This window comes from Diaporthe batatas (assembly GCF_019321695.1).
Source record: "Diaporthe batatas strain CRI 302-4 chromosome Unknown Contig00007, whole genome shotgun sequence".
NCBI classification, from domain to species: domain Eukaryota; kingdom Fungi; phylum Ascomycota; class Sordariomycetes; order Diaporthales; family Diaporthaceae; genus Diaporthe; species Diaporthe batatas.
In genome coordinates this window covers 1,124,579-1,142,898 of record NW_025408554.1, presented here as the reverse complement: position 1 = coordinate 1,142,898, position 18,320 = coordinate 1,124,579, and the positions used below count along the sequence as shown (strand labels likewise).

General features: G+C 55.5%; 6 protein-coding genes across 6 annotated transcripts; 4 read left to right on the top strand and 2 right to left on the bottom strand.

Annotated features, from left to right (window-relative positions):
* Positions 1 to 1,969: 1,969 nt before the first annotated feature.
* Positions 1,970 to 3,962, bottom strand: KVR01_006520 (uncharacterized protein). The gene is made up of 3 exons (XM_044791060.1): positions 3,393 to 3,962; positions 2,847 to 3,316; positions 1,970 to 2,788 (listed from the first exon to the last, which is right to left on the bottom strand). Exons 1-3 carry the CDS (start codon positions 3,560 to 3,562, stop codon positions 2,418 to 2,420), a joined length of 1,011 nt encoding a protein of 336 aa, XP_044643951.1. The 5' UTR covers positions 3,563 to 3,962; the 3' UTR covers positions 1,970 to 2,417.
* Positions 3,963 to 4,107: 145 nt separating this feature from the next.
* On the top strand, positions 4,108 to 6,632 carry KVR01_007033 (uncharacterized protein). Its single transcript, XM_044791421.1, has 4 exons — positions 4,108 to 4,619; positions 4,698 to 4,762; positions 4,922 to 5,051; positions 5,135 to 6,632. Exons 1-4 carry the CDS (start codon positions 4,557 to 4,559, stop codon positions 5,978 to 5,980), a joined length of 1,104 nt encoding a protein of 367 aa, XP_044644464.1. The 5' UTR covers positions 4,108 to 4,556; the 3' UTR covers positions 5,981 to 6,632.
* Positions 6,633 to 7,806: 1,174 nt separating this feature from the next.
* KVR01_006583 (uncharacterized protein) lies at positions 7,807 to 10,368 on the top strand (the record flags this gene model as incomplete). The annotated part of the gene is made up of 1 exon (XM_044781908.1): positions 7,807 to 10,368. The coding sequence occupies one exon, from the start codon at positions 7,807 to 7,809 to the stop codon at positions 10,366 to 10,368; it is 2,562 nt and encodes an 853-aa protein (XP_044644014.1).
* Positions 10,369 to 10,486: 118 nt separating this feature from the next.
* KVR01_006878 (uncharacterized protein) lies at positions 10,487 to 12,438 on the bottom strand (the record flags this gene model as incomplete). Its single annotated transcript, XM_044792644.1, has 3 exons — positions 10,487 to 11,644; positions 11,723 to 12,112; positions 12,175 to 12,438. The coding sequence occupies 3 exons, from the start codon at positions 12,436 to 12,438 to the stop codon at positions 10,487 to 10,489; spliced, it is 1,812 nt and encodes a 603-aa protein (XP_044644309.1).
* An 899-nt stretch (positions 12,439 to 13,337) lies between these two features.
* On the top strand, positions 13,338 to 15,260 carry KVR01_006839 (uncharacterized protein; the record flags this gene model as incomplete). Its single annotated transcript, XM_044790775.1, has 1 exon — positions 13,338 to 15,260. The coding sequence occupies one exon, from the start codon at positions 13,338 to 13,340 to the stop codon at positions 15,258 to 15,260; it is 1,923 nt and encodes a 640-aa protein (XP_044644270.1).
* Positions 15,261 to 16,511: 1,251 nt separating this feature from the next.
* Positions 16,512 to 17,919, top strand: KVR01_006710 (uncharacterized protein; the record flags this gene model as incomplete). Its single annotated transcript, XM_044794719.1, has 3 exons — positions 16,512 to 17,252; positions 17,330 to 17,720; positions 17,781 to 17,919. The coding sequence occupies exons 1-3, from the start codon at positions 16,901 to 16,903 to the stop codon at positions 17,917 to 17,919; spliced, it is 882 nt and encodes a 293-aa protein (XP_044644141.1). The 5' UTR covers positions 16,512 to 16,900.
* Positions 17,920 to 18,320: the final 401 nt, after the last annotated feature.

The window sequence follows — 18,320 nt, the reverse complement described above, 5'->3', positions numbered from 1 at the left end:
TGCAAATTGGTTTCGATGCTGCTTTCAGGGCTAGGAAGGAAGGTGTACAGAGGCTGGGCGTTAGCCTCGAGGGAAGGAAGGTGCCTTCCCCTTGAAGCTGCCTACCCGGACACCAACCACCAATTTGAGCATCCGGGAACCATTGCAGGTCGACAACCCTGGGATTACCATCTACTTCTCATCCTCACGCAAATTTCATCCAAAATGCCTGCAGTCATTAAGGAGTTCACCGGGCTTTTCGCCCGCTTCAAGGAGTTCCTCCGCTTGTCTCGGAGTGCAGCATTGCTGGCGGAAGACGGCCACTGCCTTCCAGACTCGGATGTGGGACACCCCATTTCCTTTCTGACCTGGGAAGACGATGAACCTATAGTACCAACCCCCCCTCCACCGCATGTACTACCGGGCCCTCCTTCCCTGCCACGATCTGCCTCACCCACCACCGTTCCCCCCAGGAAGAGGGTAGCTCCCTCCCTCGGCCAATTAGCCAAGAAGTCAAGGAAGACTTGATCTCGAACGATGGTTCAATGCGACCAGAAGCCCCCGTCTAAAGAACCTTCGAACGATTCCCAGAAGATATCATCATTACCAACCATTATTACCAACATATTTTGGTGGCGTTCAACAGGGGTTTCCACGAATGAACGTTGGCTGATGCAGGAATGTCGTGGTTTCCGTGCATGGACTTCAGGTGAACAATGTTGGAACTGGGGCATGGGAACTGGGGCATGGCTTGGAACTGGGGCCACAACGGATTTGTAAAGCACAGCCAGCGCTCAGGTACTGCCTGGATCATGTTAACACGCATGCCCTCCCAAGGTCCTTGAATTGTTTCGCAGCTTTGGTGTTGAGACGACATGTATGGACACCCTCCAATGTGACTGTCCTAGAGAGCCTCTCATCACCATTGGGTCCACTAGTTTCGTTCTCAACCCATATCAATATATCTCAGAGGCATAGAGTATCTTCATATGGTAGTAAGCACTTAAAGGTTTGGTATTTCTTTTTGATAAAGAATATCTGTTGCCGGCCGCCTGCCTCGGTTCCAAGCTGTGGCACCATCACCGTGCAGCTCGACAAGCTGGGCCCCAAGATCGTTCACATCCGCGGAGTTGACCACCGCGTCTGAACCGATGAGTGGGGCCGTTTTTGCTGAGCCGCAGGTAAGCATCCATCACTGCCAGTGCGTTGCGGAACCAGTAAGCCAGAGGAAAAATGGATGCACCCACGTCCCAAAGGCGTAGGTTTGTGCTTATATTGACGGGTACAAGACCTCAGCCGCGGCGTTCTAGTCAACGCCGTCGTCAAGACGGTACCCCTTAACCTTATCTGTATGTCGCAAGGCTAAGGCTATAAGCATCTATTGTATTATAACTATTATTATTAGTATTATATTCTTTTAAGCACTAGGTCTTAAGTACTTACTATTATATAAAGGTATTATATATATCCTTAAATATATATAAAATAAAAGTAAAACTATATATATATATATATATTATTATTATTATTATTATTAAAAATATTTACTTTTATTTCATATTATTTAATTATTTAAATTATTTATATATTTACATGTCTGGAAACTTCCAGGGGTCTTTTTTTCCCACTGGTGTTCTGCCATGCAACAAACCTTTTTTGCAATCAGACACCACTAATCCATGTGCAGGAGACCAGGGGGCTCGCGATGCAGCTGATCGAGAATCAGTCCTAGATTCGGACCGTGGTGGGGGATGACACGGGTATGAACGCTCAGTGTGCCACTTGGGACTCGTTTTATTCGTCTCCTGGTGGACAGGATCGCCAGCAGGAGGGCAGTGGAATTTAAGCTGGTTGTCAAGTCTAAGACTTTCCAATCGCGTGCTGGCAAACAAAACAGCGGTTTCTATGGTCAATGGCCATCAATCCATGGAGACTGCTAATAAGCGTGAACAGCACCCTGATTTAATCCGAACAGAGTATTAAAACGAAACATTAGGACTCAGTAGCCCAGCATAAATTCGTAGTATTAATTGAAGCATATTATGAATCAGCCTTATATCGCCTTTTCTTCCACAGGGGTAGACCAGTTGGCGAGATGTGTGGCATGATTCGGCATAGCCACGAAGCATATGGCGAGGGGAGCTCGTAACATTTACCTTGTCAGACGGGGTCGAGTTTCCAGAATGACTGAACGGAGTCCATGACCTTGATTGAATATGCCACCAAAGCGGCATGAACAACACGTACCTGGGTAGCTTCGGTTCTCGGTGAGATGGAATCCGAGGCCGCAAAACACGAGTGAGAAACCCAATTCATGCCGTAAGTTCATATACCTACCAAGGGAGGTTGATGAAGGGCACGCGGCCTCGTTGATCTGATAATATTTCAATACAGGACGAGTCATTCTTGTCGTGCGGAACGAGCGTTTTCACAATGCTTCACGGGCGACCCTCCGCTGCCGCTGCCGCTGCCGCTGCCCTGACTAGGCTCTTGTCATTGCTGTCCACGCTGAGCCACATCAGATCAGGCCTGCTGTAATGACCCGTGCAATGAGCAAACATCTTGATCCTCGTGATCTCATCTAGATCCAAGTCAGCATAGATGATGCCCTCTTCGTGGGGCCCCAGTGGCTCGGTCAGCCTCCTCCCGTCCGGACCGAAGATTGCCGAGGAGCCTCCGCCCGGAGCCCCCATCATGGGCGAGCCAGCAGTGCCGTTTGCCTCGATCGCCTTGTCGGTCAAGACGGCAGTGCAATGCAGGACAAAGGCGACAGCCTCGACGGCGTAGACCCTAGCCAGACTCTGGCAGCCTCGAGGATCATCAGCCCGCGCTTCAGGTGTCCAACAGAGAGCGGGGATTGCACTCACCCTCGGCAGACATGGACCACAGGTCAGGCCCGGACCCCGAGTGGGGATCCACGCTGGGCCACGCGGCGACGTGGATCTGCTCCCGCTGGGAGATGGTGTTGAACTTGAGCAGCGGCTGTATGTGCTCCCAGCATGATAGCTGTCCGACCCGGGCGAAGGGCAGCTGAGCGACGGAAACCAGGCAGGATCCGCCGCCGCCGCCGCCCTCGCCGCCGCCAGTCGCGTCGCCAAAGATGGTGCGCTCCATGTGCGTGGGCTTCATCTTGCGCCGGTGGACCTTGAGCTCGCCGTCTGCACCGATGAGCGCCTGGGCGATATACAGGGAGTCGTCGTCGTTCTCGGAGAAGCCGAGGGAGACGGCGATGCTGTTCTCACGAGCGCAGGCTTTGAGAGCGTCCATCTCGGGTGAGGCGAGCCTGAGCGAGTTCTTGATATACTTGACGTTGGTATCGAAGTCGACTGGGCGGCTCCTGTACATATGTAAGACACAAGGATGAGCAAGCTGTATGCTGGGGCGGGCGGATCACATGTGCTGGGAGGACAGACCAGATCCACGCTGGGTAGCCGGGTATGAAGCATTCTGGGAATGCGACGAGCTGTGCCTTGTTTGCTGCGGCCTCGCTGATGAGCTTACACGTCTTTGTGACGGCACCGTGGAGGTCAAACCAGACGGGCTCGGCCTGGGTGACGGCAACGTGGACTGTTGAGCTGGACATGATGGTATCTCTGAGCTTCTCGGCGTCTCACGAGTCTGAATCACACGCGGTTCTCGTTGTATTTATGTAGAGAGAGGTAGTTGGCGGGGGGCAAGGCGTGAGATTACATTGCCCGAGGTGCGGAGGTCATGTCCGTGGCTACTGGGCATATCCGCTTATGCATCTCCATGTCTTGTGTTCCCGTTCTGAAGAATTACATCAACCCCAAGACCGGGAGGTCAACACGGCAGATGCTTCGATCTGTGTACTTCTTTTGTCCCGGGGCCTGACCTTGAAATGTGCGACTGCTTGCGAACACTTGTCGTCCTCTGTTCGCGGTCAAGATGAAGGCTGTGCCCAGTCAGCGGTGGGTGCGCCTACGATACCAACGGAAAGAGCGTGCATATGTAGCTATCTTCACAAATCAAGATACGAGGGTCGAGAAGGCAGCTAGCGAATTTCTACGTGCCCTCACTGCCGCGACTGGCAGCGCAATAAATAAACCTGAAATCTGGTAGCGTAGGAGCTATCAAGGAAGGTCTGACGACATGCGTTGGCACTGGGCCCACCTGCCCACCGCCCTGGGCGAGAACCCCTGCAGAGGCCTATCGCCGCGACCGATAAGCAGTGTTCCAGGGAGCACATGAAACTGGGCGGGTCTCCAGGCAGGCCGGGCAGCCAGGATACTGCGGCTGCTTGCTGCAGCAGCAGGCAGGTAATAATGGCTGCCAGCAGATTACCACATTGATCCATGCAGGGAGCACAGCGCCGCAATGCCCTCGTGCGACACTGACACTTTGTTGTACCACTTTCGCAACCTGCACCGCAAATTATCCTTTCTGCATACTCGCTTTCTCGGTGTTTTCGACAATCCCAACGAAGCCGGCGACCCTCCAACCTGCCCAAACCAAGACTCGAACCACCCCCGAACTCGCCCCTGACCACATACGACAAGCTGCTGAAGCTGCACACCGACTGACTGGCTGGCTGGCTGGGCTGGCCGATCGACGCGACGATGACGAGGCCGCGGCGCTCTTCCGCCGCCAGCGACGAGAGCAATCTCACCGCGCGGGACCAGGTACGATGCGCCATCGCGATGCAGCGACACACAAAAATGCTGGCAAGATCGCTGACACGCTGCGGCGACCTGGTTTAGGAGCTGGGTAGCATGTACGATTATTTGGCCAAGATCATATTGCTGGGACCTAGTGGGACGGGCAAGTGAGTAACGCCATCGGCACCGATACCCCCCTGAACGAGACCCTCAACCGAACGCATCCGACCGCGAACACTGTTTACAGACAGCCACTCCCCTTGAGAACCGTGACAATCGTCCCTCGCCAAGTCCCTCGCTAACCCCTGCACTGCCTCGCACTCCAGGTCCTGTTTGCTGCATCGCTTCGTCAAGAACGAGTGGAGGGTTCTCTCGTCACAAACCATCGGCGTCGAGTTCGCGACCAAGATCATCAAAGTTGGCACAGGCGCGAGGAGGAAAAGGATAAAGCTACAGGTAGGACCACACAACATCGCACCTTGTACTTTCCCCACCCTTCTGGCTTTGGTACCGCTGACACGTCGACCCGGGGACAACAGCTCTGGGACACTGCCGGCACCGAGCGCTTCCGGTCCGTTTCTCGATCATACTACCGGGGCGCCGCGGGCGCCATCCTCGTCTACGACATCACCTCCCACGCATCCTTCAACTCGCTCCAGCCCTTCCTCAACGACGCGCGCGCCCTCGCCTCGCCGAACCTGACCCTCGTGCTCGCGGGCAACAAGCTCGACCTCGCCGACAGCAACGCCCTCATCGACACGTCCATGCCGCCGCCCACCCCGTCCAGCTACGGCTCCTCCCACACCATCACGGGCCCCGCCGGCGCGGTCGGCAGCAGCTATGCCTCGTACTCGGCCGCGAGCGTGAGCAGCACGACGAGCAGGAGCACAATGGCGACCATGACGGACCGGGACCCGTGGGGCGGCGGCGGTTTCGGCGGCTCGGCGACGGGCCACGAGCAGCGGGCCACGATTGCGCTCGAGGGCCGCGAGGTGTCGGCGACCGAGGCGAGCCGGTGGGCCAGCGGTGTCAATGTCCCCGTGACGATGGAGGTCAGCGCGCTCAACGGGGAGGGCGTGGACGAGGTGTTTGGCCGGCTGGCCCGGATGATCCTCACCAAGATCGAGCTGGGGGAGATAGACCCGGACGACCCCATGAGCGGCATCCAGTACGGCGACGCCGGCGGGCTGTGGCACAGCGGCGCCAGCACCGACGGCGCCAGCATCAAGAGCTCGCTGACCACGGAAGACATCGGCGCCGGGGGTGGGCGGAGGAGGGGCCGGGGAAGGGGCAAGAGCAGGAGCCAGTGGGGGATGGGCGGCATGAGGGAATGGGAGGAGGTGTTCACGCTCAGCAACCGGAGGAGCAGGAGGGGCTGCTGCTGAGGCCGAGCGGCCCCTTGCGTCTGCTGTGGATTTTACATTTTGCTTCCAGGATACCACTGCCTTTTTGTTTGATCTTGATGTTTCAAGCGGTTGAAGCGGTTCTGGGCTCACGGCGATAGAAAGGCATGCGGCGTTTGATGGACGGGGTCTTTTTGGACACACGACTAAGAATTTCTCTATCTATATACAGCGAGAGAGGCGGACGGGTGTTGTACGTTGCACCAGAGTTGCTGGTCTCCTTTTTCTTTTTGTACCCACGGTCGCTCACGTCTTTTGTTCTCGTTGAGTCGTTAGGTCGTTAGGTCGCCAAGTCGTTGAGAGAGGTCCGGTCGGTGCGACCCTACGGGCCTACCGGGTGGAGGAAACACGTGGAATATGGCGAGCACGAGCTGCTGCAGACTATCCTGTAGTTTCTCAGTAATCACACAAGTTGATATGGACATCCCGTTCGAGGAATGCCTGCCTCTGCCGTGAACCCATCCTGGCGATGCCCCTCCCCCCCACACCTCACCTGTCAAGGTCTAAGTGGGGGCACTTCCACGACTGGAATGACGGATTTGCACGCACCGCTGTCCAGGGTATCTGGAAGCCGGTACGTACCTACTACCTAGGTACGTACGTGATGCCTGGGCCAGCAATCGCACTAGACTACACTACTAGCATGGCAGGCATGGCTCCAGTCGGGCAGAAGATAAGCAGTGGGCCGATGCAGATGACGAGACGAGGATTTGGCCTGAGGCTGCACAGCCGTGGGCACAGCCGTGGTCACAGCCGTGGTCACATCCCGAGACGTGCAGGTCTGACAGTCGGCAGCCCACGGCAGACCAGAGGCTCTGGGGCTGCAAGAGGGCGATTCGGAGATGGCTCGTCCGCCTACTCACAGCACAGGATACCCATGCATCTGCCCGGGATGATTCTTCTTCCTTAGCCTCGTGTCAGTCTCTGAATTTCACATGGGAAATCTTCGGGAGACTTGTGCTTAGTGTCGGTGTGGTGCTTGCTCCCACGAGAGCACGAACAAAAGACGATACGAGCGGATCAGAGGCTGGTCTTGCTCGGCCGTGGAAGAGCTGGCCGACACTCCGGCCTTATTACGGAGCAGATAGAGCCTCGAAGAACGGCTTACCCAGTGTTGGCTGGTGGTGGGGATGGGATATGGTGGAACCTGCCTACCTACCTAGGTAGGTACGGATACCTACACCAGGTAGCACGTGTTGAGGGGTACCAAAGCTTCCACATGGCCTGTTCGTAACCAACACTTTCACTGCCTGGCCAGAGGACAAGAGCTGCAACACAGACACGTGCTCTGGCCCGATCTCATCTCCGACATGGTAAATGAAATCAAGGCAATCCAAGGGGTGCCGGGCTGCCGTGTGGTACCCAGTATCCGTACTCCGTAATGGAACCACCCATGAATTTCGGCGGTTCACCCCCCGCGTTCCTGCGTGCGGCTGCACCAAGCACCAAGGTGAGCAGCGCGGGGCTGCCCAGCCTGCATGGCACCCCTGGCATCCATCTGGAGGGGGAATTGGGTACCTGGCTACTATGTGGTACCCACCTGGCAGGCCTGGGTAGCCTGGTAGCTAGGTAGCTTCTCCAACAAGCACCACGATGATACCACCTGGCCGTCACCTTCCCCACGTCGGAGTATAAGAAGAGTGGTCTCCTGCCCATATCGTGGGACAATCCTCCCCCGAGGTCTCGCAATGACAAGACTCACGCCTCTGCCATGGGATAGAGTCCCTCAGCCTGATTGCCCAGAGTCTGTCCCATCTGTCCCTCCGAGACCTCTTCCCCTTCAACATCAAAACCACCCATCAGGCAGGATGGCCGCCAAGGTTATTGCCGTGGACAAGAACTGGGAGTTCAGACAGGCCGACAAGGAAGACGACAAGTTCCTGCCTGTCGCCCAGTTTCCCACAAATGTCCACCTCGACCTCATGCACCATGGCCTCATCCCAGACCCTTACATCGGCAAGAACGAGCTCGACGTGCAGTGGGTAGGGGAGAAGAAATGGGTCTACAGGACCTCCTTCAAGGCACCAGTAGTTGACAAGGGCAGCAAGGCCGTGCTGGCCTTCGATGGCTTGGACACCTTCGCCACGGTTGTGCTCAACGGCTCCACCATCCTTGAGTCGGACAACATGTTCACCCCTGAGCGGGTCGATGTCACCTCCACGATCCTGGAGGGGGACAACAAGCTGGTCATCACCTTTGACAGTGCCTACCTGAGGGGCTGGAAAGAGGTCGAGAAGCACCCAGACCACAAGTGGGGCTGCTGGAACGGTGACAACTCGAGGCTCGCCGTGCGCAAGGCGCAGTATGAGTTCGGCTGGGACTGGGGCCCGGTTCTCAACACCTGTGGGCCCTGGAGACCAATCAATCTCGAGATCTACGAGTCCCGCGTCGCCGACCTGTACTTCGACACCACTGTCGAGAAGGACCTCAAGACCGCAACCGTTGTCGCCCGTGCCCAAGTCGAGGGCCCCGCCAACAAGATCCGCTTCGACGTGTCCCTGGACGGCAACAGTGTGGCATCCGAGACCATCAAAGGAGGCGCCGACCTCCAGGCAACCTTCCACATCAGCAGCCCTTCACTGTGGTACCCTGTCCGCTATGGCAAGCAGCCCCTCTACACAGTCAAGGCCACGCTACTTAGCGATGGCGACGACGAGATCGACAGCGTCACAAAAAGAATTGGCTTGCGCCGGGCCGAGCTGATCCAGCGGGCCCTGGAGGAACAGCCAGGGACCTCCTTCTTCTTCCAGGTCAACAACATCCCCATTTACTGCGGTGGCAGCGACTGGATCCCTGCCGACAACTTCTTGCCGCGCATTTCCCGTCAACGCTACTATGACTGGGTCAAGCTCGTTGCGGACGGCAATCAGTTTATGATTCGCGTCTGGGGCGGTGGTATCTACGAGGAGCAGGCGTTCTACGATGCGTGTGACGAGTATGGCATCCTCGTATGGCAGGACTTCATGTTTGGTTGCGGAAACTACCCAGCCTACCCCGACATCCTCAAGTCCATCAAACGCGAGGCCGAGGAGAATATCAAGCTTCTACGACACCATCCCTCCATTGTCATCTGGGCCGGCAACAACGAAGACTACCAGTACCAAGAATCAGAGAACCTGACATACGATTACGAGAACAAGGATGCAGAGTCCTGGCTCAAGACCGATTTCCCCGCCCGGTACATCTACGAGAAGATCCTTGCAGATGCCTGCTCCGAACTCATCCCGAGCACGTACTACCACTTCGGCAGCCCATGGGGCGCCGGCAAGCCCACGTCAGACCCAACAGTGGGCGACTTGCATCAGTGGAACGTCTGGCACGGAAGCCAGGAGAAGTACCAGAACTTCGACAAGCTCGTTGGGCGCTTCGTCTCCGAGTTCGGCATGGAGGCATTCCCCAACCTCAAGACCATCGACGCCTACCTCCCCAAGGGCAAGGATGACCCGGACCGCTACCCACAATCCAGCACTATCGACTTCCACAACAAGGCTGACGGCCACGAGCGCCGCATAGCCCTTTACCTGGTGGAGAACTTCCGCTATGCGCCAGACCCGATCGAGCAGTTCATCTACTGCACGCAGCTCATGCAGGCCGAGTGTCTCGCATCCGCCTACCGGCTGTGGAAGCGCCAGTGGAAAGGCCCCGGGCGCGAATACTGCGGCGGTGCCCTGGTCTGGCAGATCAACGACTGCTGGCCCGTCACCTCGTGGTCCATCGTGGACTACTACCTGCGCCCCAAGCACGCGTACTACACCGTTAAGCGTGAGATGGCGCCACTGAGCATCGGCATCACTCGGCGCGAGCATAAGCACCCCAAGGACAAGTACACCCGGGTCGACATCGAGACCAAGACCGTGATCGAAGTCTGGGGCAGCAACCTCACCCTCGAGGACGTCACGGTTGATACCATCCTGAAGGCTTGGGATGTTGAGACCGGCAAGGAGACATACAGCGAGACGGTCAAGAAGGACATGGTGCTGCCGGAGAACAGGTCCACCGAGATCCTCGCCGTAGAGGTCCCTGTGCAACACCCAGGCCAGGGCGAGGAAGCGCGTACGGTCGTCGCTGCATACACGATCTGCAAGAAGACGGGCAAGCAGCTTGCTAGATACGTCAACTGGCCCGAGCCTCTCAAGTATCTGCACCTGCAGAAGCCCAAGGAGCTCAAGGCTGTCCTGAACAAGGATGGTACCGCTGTCGAGATCAGCGCCGAAGTCCCGATCAAGGGCCTAGCGGTGGAATGCCATGATGATCACGTCAAGTTTGATGACAACCTTGTGGACATAGTGCCGGGCGAGGTGGTTAGCATCGGGGTCACGGGCGCTACCAAAGATACCATCTTTGAGACGCGGTACCTCGGCATGGTTTAGACTGCGCAGGCATATTTCAAACCAATACAGAAATATCTATTCTAGTGAAAGGGGAATAGGGGAAAAAGGCTGTGAAGCGAAATTGAAACTGTCGAGTGCAATAGACACGCATGTTCCTTTACCGTGATACCATCTCAATGCTGTTTCTTTGTTGCTCTTCTCCAGGACGGGGAGGCGGGGTGGTGCGATCCGGGGGTAGGTCAGGGCACTGCATCGCGATGGCCGAGATGCCAGTGATGGCGGCAAGGACGCCAGCACTACACCAGACGTATTGCAGCGAACGAGTCACCATACCGATCAGCTCCCCTTCCGGCGCCATGGCCGCCAGGTTCTTGATATTGCTGATGAGCTCCTGCGGGCTTTCGAAGACCATCTCCCCGCCTGTCGCTTTGAGCCGGGAGTTGACGTCGGGGTCCAGGAAGCGGGCCTTGAAGGTCGCGGTGAAGATCGCCATGCTGAGGGACACGCCAATACATTGACCAGCGGTGTACAGCAGGGTGCGGGTCGCTATGGCTTGCGAGTGCCAGCGCGGGGGCGTGAGGGCGATGACGGCGTTGACCATGGCCGGCGCGAAGACTCCGCAGCCTGCGCCCGCCATGAAACATATGATTATCAGAACCGGTTCCGGCGTGCGTTTCGTCATGAACATCGTCATCAGGAACAGGCCCAGCGTCGACATTGTGGCTCCGACGGCTATGGCCTGTTTGATGCGACCCCACTTCCTGATGGCTAGCCCCGTGATGGCAAAGGCCACTGGGTAAGTCAAGGTCATCGAGAGCAGCTTGACTCCCACCATCGCTGTTTGCTGTTCCCGGATTCCTTCCCAGAAGATTACGAGGCTGTAAAACACCCCTAACAGCAGGATGCCGCAGACTGCGTTGCCCAGGAATGCGATCGAGGGGCTGATGCTCACAAAAAGCTTAAAGGGGTGCCGGTGCCCAGTGGTGGGACGTCTTGTGAATATCTCACTGGGAAAAGCAGGCCGCTTCGCCAGCCTTCGCTGATGGTAGATGAGCAAGATGAGGGTGACGAATCCAAATCCCAAGAGGGCGAGGACGGCGATAGAATCCCACGGCGTCGACTTTGTGGCCCCGCCGATGTTGATGGGCACCAGCAATTCGACGGCGCAGGCAAAGAAGAGGCCCATTCCGAGCCAGTCACAGCTCCTGAGCTCGTGTAGCCTCTCCGTTATGCTGCGGCTGTCCCACGGGAGGAGAGACATAAGGGCCAAAAAGAGTAGGCCGGCTAAGCACGTCTCAACCGCAAAGATGGCGTTCTGTGTGTGTTCCTCACATGTGAGCTGTCCATACATGACATTGTCCGTATAAAACAAGGATCAGAATTAGTGACTTACCCAAGACCAGCCTATGTGAAACATCGCCCCAGCGGCTAACGGCCCGCAGATGTTTCCCAGCGCACCCCAGGCCTGAGAAAAAGCAACCCAACCCGCCCGCTGGCGCGGCTGGGTCATCTCGACGATGAGAATGGCGGGAATGGTGAACATGCCTGCCGATCCAATCCCCTGTATCACACGCGCGGCGATCAGAATGTCGATATTTACTCTGCCGGCAGCCACGCTGGCGCCGACAACGTAAAAGAGAAGGCCCGTCAGGAACATGAGCTTTCGCCCTAGGGCGGGCGAGACGTGCGAGAACACAAGCTGGAAGACTGTCTGAGCCAGGCAGTAGCACGTAGCCAGCGCAAATGCCTTGACTTGGGTTGCCTTCTCATCGCTGGCTATTTTCTGCGAGGGGATCAAGCATCAGTCGACTGATCCTTGCCGCACGCCCACCTTTTTGAACTCACAGGGATAGTCACGGCCACGCCGGAGACGTCGAGCTGGAGCAAGAACTGCATCAAGCAGCAACAGATGAATATGCCATATTTCCTCCACCTTGGCAGCGTGGAGAATGAGGGACCTGTGACAGGGGTCGCGAGGGGGGCAGGCGACGGAGCAGGCGACGGAGGGCCTCCATCAATGACACTCGACCCAAGTGATGCCGGTACAGAATATTCCAGATAACCCTCCAGTGGCGTGGGGGTCTGCTGTCGCGGTGCAGTCTTGGCCATTGTTTGGATTCTTTAACCATGAAATGAGCATACGAAATGAGGATGTGCTTGGTTGTGTGCGGAGGTGAGTTCCGAGGATGCCCTACCTAGACATCTGCCCAGGTTGGTAGGCAGGCAGATGGCTTCACAGGAGGCAGCTTCGACCTAAAGCAGAAAAGGCGTAGATTTGAGAACAGATAAGGAAGGAGCAGAGAGCTACAGCTCCGCGCCGATGTGTGGACCCAGAGCTCTTGCTCACATGGGCATACCCTTGGTTTTGAGCACCAAACACCAAGTGTCAGCGGCCCCCCAAACCAATATATAGCACCTGTGCACGGATGACCATCTCGTGTCAGTAAGATTGCGGGCAGAGCAAGCTTCTTGATAGCGACAGCTACTGCCAGCCTATCTCGAGATGGCCAGACGTTGGAATGTTGGAAGTACCCGTTGACATGGCCTCCAGGGCTAGTATCTGGCATACGGCTCAGTCCTTCGCGGCGCCGCGCTAACATGACCGTCGTGTCCCCCAATCAGTGAAGAAAATACGTGGTTTGAAAATGATGGGCTATTAGATAAATTATCTACAGTCTGTTGAGAACTTACGACGCCTAGCAGCCTTGGTCCCACGTTGGGTCTGTGACTAAAGCGTGCCTTGTGGGACCATGGACATGTTGAAAAAAAAACAAGGCTAATGGCTGAAGGAAGCTACGAATACTGGTGCAGAAGGCACATTCGATATCTTGACGTAAGATTAAGAATCGGGCGGGCCAACAAAGTAGATAAACAATCGGCTCGACCGCATGTCAACTGTTCGGAACCCACAATGGCATGTTCATGTGAGTTCTCACTCGTTGCATTATTCTTGGCGCCCGTTTTCTCTAAGAACCGAGAACTAGGAGCATTTATCCCCTTTGGCTGCCATGGGCGATCCCGGCCTCCCACGGGAGGAAATCCCATACCTTCCTCTCGTCACCGGGCTCTCGGCTTGGTTTTTATACCGTCTGACTGTCGATCGGATAATTAAGTGGTGGAGTCCTGCTTTCTACAACAAGCTCCGGGGCAATTATGAAGGATATCTATATTTCTTGGGAGCCCTGCTTGGCCTCCTCGTCAAGCCCATACCTCTGATTGGGTGCGCAATGGCTGTATGGAAGACAGCCCCAGAAGACGACATTGCTGGCTTTCGCCGTTCAATGAATCCTGCTCAGCAATTTTGTTCGGGCTCGCGAATAATCATCTACATCTCAGAGCTGCCTCACTACCTCCATATCCCCGAGTTGGCTCTCCACCACCTCTTTACCCTCCTCGTCATGGGTGTCATTGCCAAGTTCCACATATCCCGCCGGGGCATGGACCTTTCCCTCGCCTCTCTGTGGGCTGAGATCCCACCTGGCATCCGCAACTTGCTTAGCCGGACCGGTCACCTGAGCCCAGCCTGGGACTGGCGCCTCACCTTTTATGGCACACTTTTTCTCTTCGTTACCCGCGCTCCAGCCACCATTGTGGCCCTGGCGATGATCCCTGCCAACGGTCTGCAGGGTGGACCAGCAGCCATTGCAATCACGGCGCATTCGTTCCATCTGGCGTACATTTTCCGGATCACTTACCTTCGCCTGAAGAAATGCGGTGCCCTGCAGATCGAAAAGTCCGGTGTGTTCAGATTCCAAGTCGGAGACCGTCTCAACATCACGTCCACCACATTGCTCACGGGGCTATCATTCGTGAGTGCCCGGATCTCTCTCGTTCTTCTCTACTCTTGGAGCGCACCAGGGCTCCAGGCCAACGGGGCAAAAGACCTTGTCGAACTCATGTGGAACGCGGTACTGGCGGGAACTGTTGGACTGGTTGGCTGCACGCTTGCAGCCAGGCTGCAGCTCTTTGGCCGCAGCGACTGGGCATCTCTACTGTATGCGCAACAGGACCTCAACATCGCTACGATGGTGCTTTGTTTGACACCAACGCTCCCGAGTTCCATCGACCGAATGAACGTGTTTTACTGCATGGTCCTCAGCTCCTCGCTCAACAAGGCCATCCAACAATATGCCGACCACCTGGCCTGCCTCCAGGCTGGGCCGGTGCGTACGACATCGCGAATGTCGCTGAATCGCGGCATAATAAACGTTGGCCAATACACCATCTTCGTCGTTATGCTGGCTAGCGGGTACTCCTCGGTGGGCAGCGCCGCGCTAAAGAGCTTCTTGGTGCAAAAGGTGGTCGAAGCGGCAGCCAACTCTACCATGACCAAGTTCAACACATTCATGAGTCTGGCTTTGCTCACCATACTTGTGACTGCGTGGCGGATCGTCCTGACTGGCATCTCTAGCCCAACACACCAATTCGAGCTCTTTGAAAACGAGAGCATATACTCGCTTACGTTCGACGACAGACCAGTATCGCTACTGTACTACTGGTCCAAATTTCTTCTGCAGGACACATCCATTATCGGACTGCTGTATGTGTTTTTCTCCCACGCCATGGACTTCCTTTGCACTTTCGACTGGGCTTCAGTAAGGATGAATGGGGCTCCGAGGCTGAGGACCATCGGCCTGCTCGTCGTTTCAGCGTGGACGGCCCGCATCATCCACCTCGTCTACAACGGAGAGACGCCCGCGGCGCAAAACAGGAACTATACCGCTGCACAGATATTGGCCAGAGAGCCGCCCTTTTGCACTCTTCTGTTATCCTGGAACTTCTGGGCTGCCCTCTCGCTCGCAGCAATCGTGCCAATAGCGACTGCGCAACTATGGGGGCCCAAGCTTCAAGCTGTTGGCCAACAAGAAACCTTTGAGCACGGGAAGCCAATCGGAAGTGTACCGCAGGTCGGATGTTCGGTTGCTTCTTAATTCGAAGGCAAATGAGAAAGGAGTCGCTTTAAAACAGATTGCGTTCAAAGTTACCACTGTACTAATCGTCCTCTGCGCGAGCAACTTACATAATAATAGCATCGCTTAATTGAAGTTAACAGTAGTTCATCCACACGTGCTCACGATGTTTCGCATGCCGCCACAGCATCTCTCCACAATAAGCTACGCAGTGCGACCACATATGCAGTTCATCACCTTCTCACTCGCAGATCAAACGGAAAATCGCGATGATATACCTCGAGTTTTGAAGCTAGATGATAAAGGAGCTCAACTTAGAACTTAGAAGGAGGACGGCATGTTCCAGGGCGATGGTAGGCTAACTGTGACGGTTGAGAACGTTCTCAGCGGGACCTTGCGGCCCAGAATATCGGTTCGGTTGCTGAGACACCGGGCGAGCAATGGTATGAAATATTTAATATGCAAGGATATGCCAACCAGTACGTGAAGATCATTGGGTACTATGTAGCATCGAGTGACCTCGGGAGGGACAACCTTGGACGCCTACCACTGAGCATCTCTCAGCCTTGCTCGCTCGCTAAAAGGGTGACTTCACCACCGGAGCTTTTCTCTAACAACTGACTGATTCTTCTTAAGAGGACAGGGGGGCTTTTCGTAGCCATCAGGGGTATGGAGAAGCATCTCTGCTGCGGGATTGCTGCCCAGAGAAGAACACCCGATAGAATCGAGAGCACCTCAATCTCTTTTGAGACGACCTCCAATGGGGCTACAATGATATTCCACTAGTGATATAAGATCAACTTCTGTAGGTTGATATCAGCCACAAGGGCCCCCAGAATCACTTGCATCTGGCAGATTTTGTTGAACCAGCGTAAGGGACTCATTCTGGACAGGATAGCTTAGCAATCGCTTATTTCTAATTCGTCTGGGCCATCTCAGTGTTCCTCGGGATTTCGGCTCTTCTTGGAGCTTCCCGAGCCACGTAACGTTGTCACGACAGCCCACCCCCAACAAAGCACCAATCCTGTTGACTATATTAGCACAACATTTGAACTGCCTGGCCATGGTGAATACCCTCGATCTCGTTGCTCACATTCGATGAAGACCTTGGCCGATACTTTCCGCCGCACAGGCTTGTTCGGCTCAACTTCGGTCATCCATCATAACGCGTCGCGTTAACACTACAGCCGTCTATTTATCAAAGCGGAGGCGCTATTTTCGGTGGTCTGGTCTAGGAAATCAGCCAGCCTCACGCGAACTGTCTTTTACTCTCTGATAGGCTGCCCTAGACCTTCAACTTGAGAAACCTCAGGCTCTCTCGTGGACCCTCATGAGCTGGTGACGAGAGGGGTAGCTGGCTGTGATGATGGCAAAGTAAGATATTGATGATGTCGTCGTCATTTATGGTGGCCCAAGCGACTGTTGAGTTGAGGGGGTCCCTTAATATGGGGATGTCCTCCTTCGGTTGGGGCGCCCGCCGAAGCTGATACTTTCTTCTCTCCGTCGAACTCTTACTCTCAGAAGGCGTACCAAGTTGAGGACATTCGTTTTGTTCCAGAGCAGACTTCGAGGTCTTGATAGCAGACTTCAAGGTCCTAATTGTCTTCCTGTTCTTCACATACAATCCTCAAGCTACCTGCCCGTCTTAGCATTCTCCGAAGATGTTTACGAAACGTGCTCTCGCCTCTCTCTTCCTATCTGCTGGGGTCATTGGCGCCGCGCTGGAGCCCAGAGCTGACACTGCGTGCCCTGATGTCTGGAACTACATCGCCCGGGAGCTGAAGTACCAATTCATCGACAAAGAAGGCTATTGCACCAACTACGCTCGCCAGGCCATCCGACTGCCGTTCCATGACTGCTTCCCGGGAGGTGGCTGTGACGGCTCCATCATTCTCACTGACGAGTGCTTCACTCGCTTTGAGAATGAGAGGCTCATCCCCATCTGCAGCAAGCTCAGAGATGTAGCCTTTAGATACAAGGTCGGCGTGGCTGACTTGATCAACTTGGCTGGTGGTGAGTATACCCCTACACATTGAAGTCACCGCAGGTGAACATTGAATATGACGACAAGACGCTGACGCCTCGCACAGCCATCGGCAACAAGGCCTGCCGATACGGTCCGTACACGCCCTTCTACACCGGGCGTACGGACAACCCGACGGCTGCCGTGCAGGGCCAGCTTCCCCCGCCGACCCTGGAGGCCCCGACGATGATCGGCGTCTTTGCCGGCAGAGGGTTCACGGCCGACGACCTCGTCGCGCTGGTTGGCGCCCACAGCGGGGCCAAGAACCACACCGGCGTGCCGCTTGACACCAGCGTCGGCAAGCTTGACTCCTGGACCTACTACAGCGAGACGCGCGACTTGTACGCGCCCGCCACGCTCCCCAGCGACTTCTTCCTTTCGCAGTATGGTGAGACGCGTGACTCCTGGAATGTCTACGCTGCCAGCCAGGAGGCCTGGGTCAAGGACTATGTCAATGCGTATGTTGTTGTCATATTCTTTCTTCACGCACGCGATACGATACTAACAAATGCTTGCAGATGGAAGAAGATGATTGTGCTGGACAACGATGTCACCCAGCTAACAGACTGCACGCAGATCGTCTTCAACGCCTTCCCTTGGGGGGACGATGGTGATGATGATTACGAGGACCCATGCGTGGCTGCAAAGACTTGCTAGACGCCGAGCCACGAGAGTCAGTCTCAGTAGAGGCGCACAATACCCTATGATATTTCTCACAAATAAAGCCTATCCTGGAAGGTGGGACTGTCGAGTGATGATCAGGGGGTGGCTAGGCTGAGGGCCTCCATGATATTTGGCTTTTGCAGATACATGTTGCCGACGGCGAAGGGGTGGCGTGGGTAGTAGACACTAGCAGAATTACGGTCAATTACGTTTTCATACTTAGATTGCTACCAGTCATTGTTACAATTTAATACATCAATGTTCCGCCACTGGAGGCTGTCATGTTCCGCATAATAGTGGTCACCAAACGAGCGCTTACCACTGTATAAAGGCGCCATGTATGTCCTCGGACAGATACCGAATAGAAGCGAGACCACATAAAATTTTATAAAGTG